Raw genomic sequence first — 15,673 nt, 5'->3', positions numbered from 1 at the left:
AAAGTAGGTATAGCACAGCTCGCCAGGGTCAATACAAAACACCTATACGGATAAGTGTTCACAAAAATTCCTAGTTATAATTATACTACCATTGATATAATTCAGTTGCCTAGGCCCTAAGCTTGAGAATTCCATACAGACACAGCTATGTCTGTATACTTTACTCCTTTCAAACAGACCTTAAAGTCTATCCATATGACCAAGATTTTGGCCGTCCAACTTCATATTGCCTTATGTAGGTGAATACTATACTGTGTTTCGTAATGTGCCTTGGAATACATGAAACTGATCATGAATCAGTTTTAACCAGTAAAATTACACTGATTTTCAATTGTCACTGGATTATGTTAAAAATACTGATTTTTTAACCAACATGTTCAACCCATTTTGTGGATAGAATCTCAAAAATGAGAAATTTGGAACCTGGAGTGCGTCTATTAGAAAACACCTGCAAGCAAATATGTATACTAGTGACTGATTTCACTAGCTTCACATAATCCAATTGCAAAGATGCCAGTTTTGACTCAGGTGTAACACTCTCACTTGAGTCGAGGGTTGTAGGTCCAGGTCCCAATCTAGAGACTTGAACATAATCTAGATTGACGCATCTGTATATTACTGAGAGAATGCTGCACCTTGGGAGGTGCCATCTTTCTGATGGAGATGGTGAAATAAGACTCCATCTGTCCCATAGGACAGATGCAAAATGGACTCTGCATTCACTAAAGCAACAGCAAATACAGAGTCATAGATATGCACAGCATGGAAACAGACCCTTCGGTCCAACCCGTCCATGCCGACCGGATATCTCAACCCAATCTCGTCCCACCTGCCAGCACTCTCCAAACCCTTCTTATTCATATACCCATCCAAATGCCTTGTAAATGATGCAATTGTTCCAGCCTCCACCACATCCTCTGGCAGCTCATTCCATACATGTACCACACTGTGTGAAAAGGTTGCCCCATAGATCTCTTTTATATCTTTCCCCTCTCACCCTAAACCTATGCCCTCTAGTTCTGGACTCCCGACCCCAGGGAAAATACTTTGCCTATTTACCCTATCCATGCCCCTCATAATTTTGTAAACCTCTATAAGGTCACCCCTCAGCCTCCGACGCTCCAGGCAAAACAGCCCCAGCCTGTTCAGCCTCTCCCTATAGCTCAAATCCTCCAACCCTGGCAACATCCTTGTAAATCGTTTCTGAACCCTTTCAAGTTTCACAATATCTTTCCGATAGGAAGGAGACCAGAACTGCACGCAATATTCCAATAGTAGCCTAACCAATGTCCTGTACAGCCGCATCATGAGCCCCCAACTCCTGTACTCAATACTCTGACTAATAAAGGAAAGCATACCAAATGCTTTCACTATCCTATCTACCTGCGACTCCACTTTCAAGGAGCTATGAACCTGCACTCCAAGGTCTCTTTGTTCAGCAACACTCCCTAGGACCTTACCATTAAGTGCATAAGTCCTGCTAAGATTTGCTTTCCCAAAATGCAGCACCTCGCATTTGTCTGAATTAAACTCCATCTGCCACTTCTCAGCCCATCTGGTTAAGATCCTGTTGTAATCTGAGGTAACCCTCTTCGCTGTCCACTGCACCTCCAATTTTGGTGTCATCTGCAAACTTACTGACTGTACCTCTTATGCTCGCATCCAAATCATTTATGTAAATGACGAAAAGTAGAGGTGAAAATGTGTTGCTGGAAAAGCACAGCAGGTCAGGCAGCATCCAGGGAACAGGAGAATCGACGTTTCGGGCATAAGCCCTTCTTCAGGAAAGTAGAGGGCCCAGCACCGATCCTTGTGGCACTCCACTGGTCACAGGCCACCATCTGAAGAAAAACCCTCCACCACCACCCTCTGTCTTCTACCTTTGAGCCAGTTCTGTATCCAAATGGCTAGGTCTTCCTGTATTCCGTGAGATCTAACCTTGCCAATCAGTCTCCCATGGGGGAACCTTGTCAAACACCTTACTGAAGTCTATATACATAACATCTACTGCTCTGCCCTCATCAATCCTCTTTGTTACTTTTTCAAAAAACTCAATCAAGTTTGAGAGACATGATTTGCTATGCACAAAATCATGTTGACTATCCCTAATCATTCCTTGCCTTTCCAAATACATTCCTTAGGATTCCCTCCAACAATTTGCCCACCACCGATGTCAGGCTCATTGGTCTATAGTTCCCTGGCTTGTCCTTACCATTCTTCTTAAACAGTGAGGAGAAAGTGAGGTCTGCAGATGCTGGAGATCAGAGCTGGAAATGTGTTGCTGGAAAAGCGCAGAAGGTCAGGCAGCATCCAGGGAACAGGAGAATTGACGTTTCGGGCATAAGCCCTTCTTCAGGAATTGACTTATAAGTCAATCAGGCAGTCGTTAGGTGGCCACTCCTAGAATGAAGACCCTGGAGGCAGGTCCAATGAGAGGCCAGGAGTTGTTCAATGTCAAGAGGCATGCTCTTGGTTGCTCCCAACATTCTTCTGATGTCTGATTCTGCAATTTGATATTTAGTACCTTTGATTGAAGGGCAACTCTCCCAGAGGTGCCAAGCTGACTGCATGGTGACAAATCCACCTACAAGATTAATACCATTGCTGGCATGATAAGGCCTTAAACTGGTGATTCCCTGACAACATAAGGGCTGATTTGAGAGTGTGGCATAAAGTTTCATCTTGGAATTCCTGCCAGGAATGAAATTCTGGTGAAGGTGGTCATGCTGTGTGGTTTAGGTACCACCTGAATAAATTCCCCTCCAAGCTTGCCACCAGAGAAACCAAAAGATTTTATACTTAATTCCACAACAAGAATATTCTACCACAAGAATTTATCATGCATTTGCGTGATCAGGTTACATATCCATGCAGTCCAATATCCTGAGACCGGGGGCATATTCAGACCAGAGAGAAACATTAATAAACTCTCCACAGGACCAAACAGGCAGGAACATGAGAGTGGAACCCTTCACCCACTAAAGCAGATAGGATAGTGGGAGAAAACTTAATTTACGTATAGCTGTTTCAAGCAACACTGTGTAGATTGTGTTAACTCCCCTTGGGCAGGCAACTGCTTGGGTTAGGGCCTGCAGCTGCTTGGGTTAGGGCCTGCATTTGCCATTGACATTATTGAGGAATGTCCTGTAAGCTGTGGTTACAGTGACCAGACTATCGACTGCCTTTGGGGAATCAATGTAAGTGCATGTTGCAACAACTGCATTACTTTTTCCCACCGACACACAAATACATGTTCAAGGGGCAGGAGTAGACCATTCAGCTTCTTGAGCTTGTAGTGCCATTTATTAAGATAATGACTGAACTGTAACCTCAGATCCACTTTACTGCCTACCCTTGACAACCTTTTACTCCCTTGTTTAATATGAATCTAGCAATTTCTCCCCTAAAAAAAAACTTTGCTTTCACCCCCCTTTTCACATACAGATTTTCAAAGATTCTCAACCCCCTGAAAACAAAATTGCCTCATTTCTGTTTACAGAGCAACCCCTTATTTTTAAACAGTGACGCTGAATTCTAGATTCTAACATTAGTTGGAATACATTCCATTCCCCTCGCAGTGACAAATAATGTTCAATAGCTTTCCTATTTACCTGTTGCACCTGCACGCTAGACTTCTGCAGTTCAAATCCCTCTGCATCTCAGAGATCTGCAATCTCTTACCATTCAGATAATATGCTTCTTTGTTTAACAAAAATGGTAATTGCTCGTAAAACACAGCAGATCTGGAAGCATCTGTGGGAGATGCAGAGTTAACGTTTCAAGTCCAGTAACTCTTCATCATAACTGACAGCAACTCTGGAAACTTATGCCGATGGTGAGGTGTTGGGTGAAGAAGGGCTTATGCCCGAAACGTCGATTCTCCTGTTCCCTGGATGCTGCCTGACCTTCTTAAACAGTGGCATGTTAGCCAACCTCCAGTCTTCCGCACCTCACTTGTGATTATCGATGATACAAATATCTCATCAAGATGCCCAGCACTCACTTCTCTAGCTTCCCACAGAGTTCTAGGGTACAGGTCCTGGGGATTTATCCACTTTTACACCTTTCAAGACATCCAGCACTTCCTCCTCTGTAATATGGACATTTTGCAAGGAACCTCGATTGTCTGACATTTGATTATCTGAATATCAGAATATCCGGCAAGATCGCAAGGTCTTGATGTCTGGCTAAACTATCCTATCCGGCATTTGATTAACCGAATAAAATACTCCCTGCCCATGTCCTTCACATAATTGTATACTTTAATGGTGACTTATTTGCTGTAAAGAGCATGGCGATTGCCATCAATATGCCAATCACAGAACTGACTTCCATCTCTGCCATGCATGGGCTTTGAAGGTCCATGCAGCTGATACAAAGATTAGAAGAAATGCTGTTTGGGATATCCCAAGAACCCAACAAGATACTATTAGGTTGCAGTCTATGAGGTCTATGCAATTTGCTGCTCACAATGTGCGAGACCAAATGCAGACCAGGTGATCACTTTGCAGAACATCTCCGCTCTACCTGGAAGAATGATCCTAACCTTCCAGTCCCTTGCCATTTCAATAACTACCTTGCTCCCATGCTAAGAAATGCGCTTAGGCCTGTTGCCATATTCTAACGAAGCACAGCACAAGCTTGAGGAATAACATGCCTTTCTTTTACAGAGTACTTTCTCATCACGTGTAGTGACCAAAGCAATAGTTAAATCAAGAGCATCACTAGAGATCACAGTAAAACTGCAATCAGATGGTGGCAAAGCTTAAATGCTATTTAAGGGTTAGGATAGTTCAAAAAGATGACTCTCAGAAATATTTTTGTGCTACTTATATGCTCCTAAGGTTCATAAACGAGAATGGCCAGATAAACATTCAACAATAAGAGTATTTCAAGTGGGAGGTGAAGGATTGAGATTGTCGCCTTTGTCAGGTGAACTCTAGAAAGCGAAATTCAGCGGTTCACACAAATTAGTTATTAGGACTTGTAAAGTGACTCATCTAATAAATACTTTCGATTGCGGAAGTAAAATCAGTTATGTCAAAGAAACATGCTGAACAAGTACCATCGTAAGAAAAATGATAAGAAGGAACAAGGACATCAGGTGGTAAGAGTAGTGGAAAATGACAGAGAATAAGAGTGAGGTGGAAAGACAAGTAAATAGTTATCAAAAATAATCTCCTACAGTTTGATTAGCTAATCCAGTAATATTAGGACAGCTAGAGTTGTGTGTGTAGTTTTGGTCACTGTTTTAGAGAAAAGAGATGATTGCACTGAAGGGTGCAGAGAAGATTCATTGGGTGGTCTGATTGAGGTGTTCAAGATTATGAGGGACACAGTCAGAATGGATAAGGAGCAGTCATTCCCCTTAATTGAAGAGGCAGCCACAAGGGTTCTAGGTAAGGGACAGATATTTTCTTTTGGGGGTGGGGGTGGGGGGGGGGGGGGGGGGGGGGGGGGGGGGGGGGGAGGGGGAAAGAGCGGACAGAAAGAGGAGAAGGTGCGTGTTACCCAGAGGGTGGTGACAGTCTGGAATGTGCTGCCTTGGAGGGAGATGGAGGCGAGTTGCCTCACATCCTTCAAAACCTGGATGAACACTTGGCATGTCACAACATTCAAAGGTATGGACCAGGTACTGGTAAATGGGATCAAATTAAAGATCGGGTAATTCTTACTTGTCAGTGCAGACTCAACGGGCTGAAGGTCCTCTTCTGCACTGTATGATTCTATGATTCAGTTAGATATTGTGCTCTTATATTTAGAGAAAGGACAATGCGAGACTACTGAGTAAGTATAAGGTAATCTGCAGAGATACAACTGGATATACTCCACCTGCCAGACATGATATTGATGTAGGAGAGTCAGGACTGATACAAAAAGCACGTTCAGCTAGAGTCAGAGATTCAGGACATGACTGAACTTGTTGAACCATCTAGAGCTCACGAAAAGTGTTAGCTCCAAAACCAGATGGATTATTATAGACTCGACATAGATTATAGAAAGGTAAATGCTGTAACATAGACAGATTTGTACCCAATTCCACTGTCAGAAGATTACACTGATAAGGTTGGCTATGCCTCATCCCTTTCGAAGATCAATCTTTTCAAAGGGTGCTGTTGAGTGCTACTCACAGCTAGGTCTAAATAAGTATTCACTTGTGTAACTCCAAACAGTTTGTACCAATGTCGAGTAATCAAATTTGAGTTAAACGATGGTCCAGCTACATTTGAGAGGCTTATGAATGAAGTCATAGTTGAGATTTGTTTATTGTGGTATTTCTTAATAAAATGCACACGGGACAAGCAGAAGTCTTGTTTAAGCAGTTACAGTTGGCTGGTTCAGTAATAAATTTAGCTAAGTGAATTTGGAAAAGCAAGACTAACTTACTTAGGACATACCGCAGGACAAGAAAAAAATGCTAACCATGACAGTGAAAATGAAGGCACCAGTAAAATTGCCCAGTTATAAAATTAAATGAAAAAGCATGAGATTTTTAAAAAATTTGTGAATTTTACCATAAACATACAGTTTTCTACTGAAATTGTGCACCTTTAATATGTGTTAAAGAAGCATGCAAAAGTGATATGATCATCTGAATGCCAAACAGCCTTCGAGAAGCTGAAAGCAATCCTCAGTAAAGACGACAGTGTTGACTGTCACTAATTTTTCTGGATCTTTCAAAATGGTGGTTGATGCTAGTGACGTGTGGTAGATCAAGTGTTGCTGCAGCATGAAGAATTGGGAATAGAAAACGCCAGCAGATTACTTCTCTAAGAAACTAAACCTGTCTCAGAAGTAGTCAGTTAACTTTGAGACAGTTTGGGATTGTTGTTGGTTCTTCAACACTTTGGAATCTATATCCAACACACGAACAAGGAACTACAAATTACACTGACCATAAAGTGTTGAAAAGTTCAAAACTCAGAACATGAGACTATTCAAGATTTGGAGATGCCGGTGTTGGAGTGGGGTATACAAAATTAAAAATCACACAACACTAGGTTACAGTCCAACAGGTTTAATTGGAAGCATCCTAGCTTTCGGAGCACCGCTCCTTCATTAGGTGGATCATCAACCTGTTGGACTATAACCTGGTGTTGTGAGACTATTCAATGGAGTCTGTCCGGTGGAAGACATTGGAATAAGTTAAAGATTTAGGCACTGCTAACAATATATAAAAGGGAGGAAGAATAGAGATGCAAGTTATGTTGTGTTGTTTGGTGTTCTCATATTTTGTAGTGTTATTTCATTTTGTTTTAAAAGGATGGAAGCATAAAGAAACTAGCTTTTTATTTTTCTGTAGATTTTCTTTGTGGACTGAAATAGTAAAGAAATGGTTTGAAAAACCAATGACTATTGAAGGATTGCAGTTCTTCTTAAAAGCACGTAACCTAACATTTATTCTAAATACCGTTCACACAGATGTTTGTTCAAAGACTAGTGGAAGCCTGGTTTGGACATGAGCTCAAATCAATGTGCACAATTGGCGTTTTAGCAAATGGCAAGTAGCTGATTGATAACTGATCAGTAGCTCACAGATCAATGAGAAAGGTCTTTTGCCTACCAACAATTGGGTGATTGGCTCCCAGGTAACCAAACAGCTTGGCTCTGTGAACATTCCGGCAGAAACCTTTGACCTCTGGCAGAGAAGGAGAGTTTTTACTCTGCAGTAAAATGTACCTCAAATCTGAAGATTGCCAGTCTATTTCCCCTTTCCAATTGCTGTAAACTGTAATTGTTAATGACTAAGTTTAAGACCTTTCGTTGTGAACCAGACACCCTATGCCTCCTGTAAACAAGTGAAAGTACCTGAAGAAAGACCAAGCAGCAGTGTTCTGATCAGCAATGGGATCATCCCAGCAAACCCCTACAGATAGAAATCACCGAATGATCTTCCAAGTCTTTCCGTCCACCCAAAACACCCATTATTTTCCTGTGGCTTCCTGTGTACACAAAGGGAGCGTTTTTAAGGGGGCTAGAATTTTAACTCTCAGACTTTATGTCTACAGTTCATAATTATTTCTCTGTAGTTCAGATCTATTTATGTATAGCCAATAGCAATCCTTGTTAAGTGTTTTGTATCAACCTGGGTCTAAAAGACAAGCAAATTGGAGAATTCAGTGTACTTTTCAAGATCTTTAACTTTTGTGATGACTTGGGAATAGTAGGCCTTGATTTCCCGGGGAACCAGCCCAGCGAGGCATAAATGTGCTCAAGGTTGCTGTTAGGAAAAGGATCCAAAAGCTATAGCACACAGTGATTGAAAGTTCATCACCAGTGTTGCCAGAAAATTGCAGAAGTACATAAGGTGCCAGGGTCAATGCTCCCTCTAAATTGTTCAGGGAGCAATTGAGCGATAACCCAGAATATACGCAGTGCAACTAAGAAATCATGCACAACATAAAACATTAATAGGAACATAGGATACACTCTCAGAGGATTACATCCAATCTGTGGCCTACCTGCTTTGATTAAGGGCTTGGTGAGGATACAGTTGAAATACTGTGACCAGTTTTGAAGTCTACACATACTGGCGGTTAATAAAGACACCACAGAAAATTCAGAGGAGGATCATTTGGTCAACACCTAATTTAGTGACCCTTTCTTACCCGAATGAGTTAAAAGGGCAGTAATTTTGCACTTTGAAATTGCAGACTTTAAAGAGATTTAATTGGGAGCTTTAAAATAATGGGAGATTAGACTCGGTCCAAGAGGACAAGCAACTAGGTTGATAGGTTAGAAGACACTGGGGGAGATAAGAGCTTATTTCAAAACTATGTAACTCGTTTAGATTTTAAGCACTTCTGTTTCAGAGTCATTGACATGAACTACTTCATCCTCAATTTAGAACCTCTTGTACTCTTAACTTGTACTTTTTTTCAACTTTTGTATTTACTTTAAATTTTGTGGTGGTAAATCTAACAAGCTTTTTATTTGGTCGAATTCATAATGCATTGCAATTTTTATTGCATTCTCAGCCTAACTATAGTGGTGTCAACAAATGCGTCAACGTTTTCAGATTTGGTTTCAATTGATAAAAGGTTAGACAGCAAGGTCCAAGCACTGGTCCCCAGAGACTATTCATATTTTTACAGGTACACTGATTACTACATTTACTACAACTTATCTCAGCCCATGTTGTACAGTGTGTACCTACGAATTTTATATCCTGAATGGTGAGAAAACTGGGAAATGTTCACATTCAAAAGAATTTAGTTGTCCTTTATACACATAGCAATTAACATGCAAGTACAGCAATCAACTACAAAACAAAAATGGCATGTTAGATTTAATTACAAAGGGGTTAGAGCACAACAGGAAGCCAATTCACCGCAATCATACTCGTTGGTGAGACTACATCTGGTGGACTGGGCTCTGTGTTGGTTTCCTCAAAGGAAAGACATTGCATTCCTTAGAGGGAAACAACAAATAATTACTAATGCCAAAGGGTCCTGGGATGAGGGGATTGTCTGGAAAAGAGATTGATTAGACTTGGTTTTTATACCCTGGGGTCTGGAAAAATGACGTGATCTTATTGAACGATAAAATCGTTAGGGCACTTGACAGATTAGATGCTGAGAAAATTATTCCGGGACTTTGGAATCTACAACACAAGATTACACTCTCTCAATAATGGGTCGCCTATTTAGCACAGAGACAAAGATGAACTTCTTCACCCAAACTTTCGAATCCATTACCCCAAACTCATTGAATATATTCAAGGCTGAGTGTTGATTTTCAGGAATTAAAACAAATGGGAATATGTCTGAAGGTAGAATAGGTTTGAAGAGCCGCATGGTCTACACCAATTCCTATTTCTTATTCTATAATGTTACATTAAAACAATATTCAGCAATCACTTCAGGGATTTGGATTTAAATCTAGTATAGATTGATGTGAAGATTAATGTTTTAAATTTTCTGCTCCATCTCATAGTTGCAAGCTCACAGAACAGCCCTGCCATAATATGGTAACTTTTTCAAAGGCTGGCTTATGTGAGAAGTGAAATGTCACAGTTCAGATCATCCTTCAGGAAGTTATGGCAGTACAACATGCAGTTTACTCTCTTCCTAATCTGCTCTACTAAGTCAATGCATAGTCGACATACATTGTACTGAAGGAAAGAGAGACTGCAATGAGATATTAGAGCAGATTCATTCCATTCTCTGGCCATTACAACATTTAACTGAACGTCAAATTATCCAGTGAGATCAAAAGTGCAGTCATTTAATGGACTGCTGATTTTTTTAGTTAAATAATGTGCAAATTTTATGGCAATTGCTACAAGGAATGAGGCTACCGTGACGACATTGTCCACACAGCATGCGAGCTGCCCAAAATCAGCAATATGTAACACTAATACCATAAGAGGAAACAATTTTGAACAAGTTATTAACACTGGATGTCTGATCATTTAACATGGTCTATACATACTCAGACTTTTGAGGGGGGATGTGGGTATGGGAAAGGAACAAATAGGGCTAAAGTAAAAGGATTAATAAATTAATAGAACAAATAGGACTAAGTCAGACTCAAGTTCCTACCACCTCACGTGAAGGAATTAAATGCACTCCTCTCTACTACAGATAGGACACAGTGCATTTTGCAAAGAATATTTTGGAGCCCCACTAAAAAAAAGCAGACCACATAGAAACTTAACATTTGAAATGTTTTTCAACTTTAATTGCACTAGCAACAAGGTGGCATTTAATCTCATGAACACAACATAAATCATACAAAGTTAAAAATCTCACAACACCAGGTTATAGTCCAACAGGTTTAATTGGAAGCACACTAGCTTTCGGAGCGACGCTCCTTCATCAGGTGATTGTCGCTCCGAAAACTAGCATGCTTCCAATTAAACCTGTTGGATTATGACCTGGTGTAGTGTGATTTTTAACTTTGTACACCCCAGACCAACACCGGCATCTCCGAATCATAAATCATACAAAGTTTCCAAATAATTAGAAGTTTTGTTTTGAACAATGGAAGAATGCCACATTTCCACCATTCATTCCATGATTTCACAACCACCGACTATGGGACACAAGGTGCATTTTATTTGTTTTAAAACTTACCTGATCTAAATGCCAAAGTTACAAATGGCATCTTTCTCTACTTTTAATCATATAAATTTCCTGAGTGAGTGATGAGGATGTATTTGTTGCGAAAAGTGACATCATTGTGCAGTGAATAGATGTATTTAAATAATGGGAGAGGATGACGAGCAAGTTGCACCCCATCCCTGCATGACAAAGCAAAGACGAACACGAGGACCACCTTGACAAGCATATAAAAACTGCTTCGTCAAATAAAGAAATAAGTAGCTTTAACCAGAGCACACCCCTCCGTGCCTGACAACTGTAACAAAAAGAAAAAAATAACAGGTATGCACGAAACATTTAACTATTGAACGACCGAGTTGGACAGGCTAGTTGCCTGTTCATTTTAAACCCTTCATGCTGCATGATTAAAACACAACAGCTGCATTATGAACAATGATTTAAAGACTAACCCTCCACTTCGCTGGATCCTGTTGGCCTCCTTCCTGAACAACCGACAGCACTGAGTCCAGCAGTTCCCCATGGCACATGCTCTTCGGTCAGCAATAAGACACTGGGCTAGAAGGAAGTGGGAGCCCACATCCATAAGACAAGCCCATCCGGCCGGAGTTTACAATAAACCGGACTCAGCGGCAGGCAGCTACCGCTGCTGCAAACCCCAGGACTCCGGCACGCGCCTGCCCATCACCAACTCGCGCAGCGTCTTCCGGCAATCCCGGGACACCGGCGGCTGACGTAACCGCGTTGCCCTCGCCGGCGACTGGGCCACCGCCTCCTCCAGACCGCAGAGGGCGCTGCCACCCTCCTCCCTGCTTCAGCCTGGTCCGTCCAGAGCTGCCTCCCCGGCTCCACACCTCCCTCTGGTGGCAGTGTGTAGTAGCACAACCAGCGCGGGTTGATTGATAGTCACGTATATCGAAGTACAGTGAAAAACTTTTGTTTTGGAGCAGTACAGGCAGATGATGGTAGGCAAGGACGTACACAACAAAAAGACTTCAACAGAGGCATACAGGTTACATTGCACAGGGTGTATGCTGGGCGACACCAATGTTAGCAAGATCAGCATTATTTGAAGTTAGTGAGTCCATTCATCAGTCTAACAACAGCCAGGAAGAACTGTTGGTGCATGTGTTCAAGCCTCTGTCTGATGCCTGATGGAAGAGGTTGTAGGAGATCATTACCAGAATGGGATGCTGTTGGTAGCCTTTCAATGGCAGCGAGCCATGCAAATAGAGTCCACGGATGGAAGTTTGGCTTCCGTGATGGTCTGGGCTGTGTGCACCACCTTCTGTAGATTCTTACAGGCACCCATGTAATGGAGCTCGTGCACTTCATTACAGCATCTGATCCATCAAGGAAAGATGCTGCAGCTGCTGTGAAGGAGGCATATTGAATCTAATCCCTCAGCAGACCCCCTCCCACCCCATATCCCTTTAGCCACTCGATCTATTTCTGTCTCCTTCTTGAAAACACACAATGTTTTGGTCTCAACCACTTTCTGTGGTGCTGAATTCTAGACTCTGGGAGGAGCAATTTCTCTTCATCTCATTCTAATTAAAATGTTTACCTGTTATCCTTAAACTATGACCTCTCATTATGGACTCCTCCCCCGTCTGGAACATTCTTTCTGCATCTCACCTGTCTACTCCTGTTTAAATTTTATAGGGCGGCACGGTGGCACAGTGGTTAGCACTGCTGTCTCACAGCGCCAGTGACCCGGGTTCAATTCCCGCCTCAGGCGACTGTCTGTGTGGAGTTTGCACATTCTCCCCGTGTCTGCGTGGGTTTCCTCCGGGTGCTCCGGTTTCCTCCCACAGTCCGAAAATGTGCAGGTCAGGTGAATTGGCTGTGCTAAGTTGTCTGTAGTGTTAGGTGAAGGGGTAAATGTAGGGGAATGGGTCTGGGTGGGTTACGCTTCGGCGGGTTGGTGTGGACTTGTTGGGCCAAAGGGCCTGTTTCCACACTGTAAGTAATCTAATCTAAAGTAATCTAATCTAATCTAATCTATAAGATCACCTTCATTATTCTAAACTCCAGTGAATACGAAATAAAAAGCAAAAGAACTGCGGATGCTGGAAATCAGAAGCAAAAATAGCATTTGCTAGAAAAACTCAGCAGGTCTGATAGCATCTGTGGAGAGAAATCAATTATGAGGAAAGGTCACTGGATCCGAAAAGTTAACTCTGATTTCTCTCCACAGATGCTGCCAGACCTGCTGAACTTTTCCAGCAATTTCTGTTTCTGCTTCCAGTGAATACAACTGCTTCCAACTGTCTCAGTCTCTCCTCATACGTCAGTCTTGCCATCCCAGGAATCAATGTAGTAAACCTTCGCTGTCTTCCTTCTATAGCAAGAACATCCGTTCTCAGATGAGGAGACTAGAACTGTACATAATATTCCAGGTATAGGCTCACCAATGCTCTGTATGATTGCAGCAAGATATCCTTATTCCTGCACTTGAGTCCTCTCACTCTGAAGGCCAATGTGGTGTTTGCCCTTTTGACTCACTGCTGCTCCTGTGTGCTTATGTTCAATGGCTGGTGAGCAAAGACACCTAGGTCTCACTGAACATTGCCCTCTCTTTAGAGCCATTAAAAATGGATAATATATGGGGTGGCACGGTGGCTCGGTGGTTAGCACTGCTGCCTCATAGCACCAAGGACCCCGGATCGATTCCCACCTCAGGTGACTGTGTGGAGTTTGCACATTCTCCCTGTATCTGCGTGGGTCTCCTCCCACAATTGCAAAGACGTGCAGGCCAGGTGAATTGGATGTAGTAAATTGTCCATAGTGTTAGGTGTATTAGTCAGGGGTAAATATAGGGTGGGGGAAGGGGTCTGGGTGGGTTGCTCTTCAGAGGGTCAATGTGGACTCGTTGGGCCGAAGGGCCTGTTTCCATACTGTAGTTCATCTAATCTTATACTGTATTTGCCCACTCACTCGGCCTGTCCAAATCACACTGCAATGTCTTTACATTCTCCTCACAGCTCACCCTTCCACCCAGCTTTGTGTCATGTGCAAATTTTGAAATGTTATATTTAGTTCCCTCATCTAAATCTTTAACATATATTGTGAATAGCTGGGGTCCTAGTATTGATCCCTGTGGTACTCCACTAATTACTGCCTGCCACTCAGAAAAAGACCCATTTATTCCTACTTTTTGCTTCCTGTCTGCTAATCAATTTTATCTCCATCTCAATGTACTACCTCCAATTCAATGCACTTTAATTTTACACATTAATCTCTTATGTGGGACTTTGCCAAAAGCCTTCTGAAAGTCCAAACAAACGACATCCACTGGCTTCCCTGAACAACTCTACCTCGCATTTTAAAAATAATACAGTTTACATTAGCTACCATCCATCTGTAGGAACTGTTCTAGAGGCTATAGAATTTTGAAACACGACCACAAATGCATCCACTATATCGAAGGCCATTTTCTTACGTACTAAGGAATGTAGATTATCAGGCCATAGAGATTTATCAGTCTTAAGTGAATTTTTTTATTCCCACCTGATTTCAGATTTTATTCAACACTGTTATTTTACAATATTATTCAGTGGTGGTAAGAACATACGAGAGCAAAACAAAAAACAATACATGAGGAGATTAAGTGGAAGGCGATGTGTGGAAGGAGTGAGTGCAGTATTAGGGGATTTGTTTTTTGCAGTTGCAATTCCAAGGAAGGAGATAGTTATAAGTGGTTTGTAAGGAAAGAGTTATGATGGTGCATATGAAAAGCAAAAAGTTAGGTTAGGCATTGATCTGGGGGAGTGGACATTGGAAGTCCTGGTGTAGGACAAGGAATGATTAGTTTTTGTTTCTACTGCATTTCTATATTTGGTGAAAACGATTTTAGAAAATATTCTGACGACAAGTCATCGTACTCAAAATATTAATTCTGCTTTCTTCCCACTACAGGTCAGATAGCAACTGAGAAAAACTGGTTTAATCTTTCAGGTCAATGAACATTTGTTACAGATCTCAGAAAATCAATTTAAACAATGATATATTGTTTGCAGAGATCTCAGAGCTAATTGATATGTGAACATCTCAGATCTGCTGAGTTTTGCAACCAACTTCTGTTTTTGTTTCAGATTTACAGCATCAGCAGTTCTTTCATTTATGTTAGTAAATGTCTTGTTCACCATGTGTGAATAACTTGATTTAAAATGGTTGAGAATAATTTCTTAAAACCATGTAGAATTATTTACTAGTTTCACTTGTGTATATTATACAGTTTAATACTTTTCTAATATTAAAAACTTTTAAAATGGACATACTAATGGATTTGTGTCGAACATCATCCATAATATGAAGAATCTTCTTGCAGGGGTTGCACACAGGCACAGTCACTATTCTATTTAAAAGCAAAATACTGCAAATGCTGGAAACTGAAGCAAACCAAATGGCCTGGAGAGACTCAGCAGGTCTGGCAGCATATGTGGAGAGAGACAAAATTACCAGATTCAAAATATTTAGCAGACCTGTTGAGTTTCTCCAGCAGTTTTTGTGTTTGCTTTGCCATCCCCATTATGTGGTTCAGCAGTGTGGCCAGTCACACAGGTTAGGTCAATATTTTCTTTTGAAAAGCAGAAAATGCTGGAAAT

At 41.5% G+C, this 15,673-nt stretch overlaps 1 protein-coding gene across 2 annotated transcripts in view; it reads right to left on the bottom strand.

Annotated features, from left to right (window-relative positions):
• ap1ar (adaptor related protein complex 1 associated regulatory protein) overlaps positions 1–11,763 on the bottom strand; it is a 128,476-nt gene extending 116,713 nt beyond the window's left edge. Inside the window, exon 1 of one of the 2 annotated variants that reach the window (XM_043697636.2) lies at positions 11,516–11,763. In XM_043697636.2, coding sequence (XP_043553571.1) covers positions 11,516–11,649 — 134 coding nt within the window. In that variant the 5' untranslated portion in view covers positions 11,650–11,763. The remainder of the gene's footprint in view (positions 1–11,515) is intronic. The other variant, XM_043697627.2, reaches the window with a different exon arrangement.
• Positions 11,764–15,673: the final 3,910 nt, after the last annotated feature.

This window comes from Chiloscyllium plagiosum, unplaced genomic scaffold, assembly GCF_037043375.1.
Source record: "Chiloscyllium plagiosum isolate Xiang-an unplaced genomic scaffold, Cpla_swu_hap1 HiC_scaffold_1, whole genome shotgun sequence".
Classification (NCBI taxonomy): Eukaryota; Metazoa; Chordata; class Chondrichthyes; order Orectolobiformes; family Hemiscylliidae; genus Chiloscyllium; species Chiloscyllium plagiosum.
Note: the sequence above shows the minus strand (reverse complement) of the source record. Positions and strands in the feature narration are given on the sequence as shown.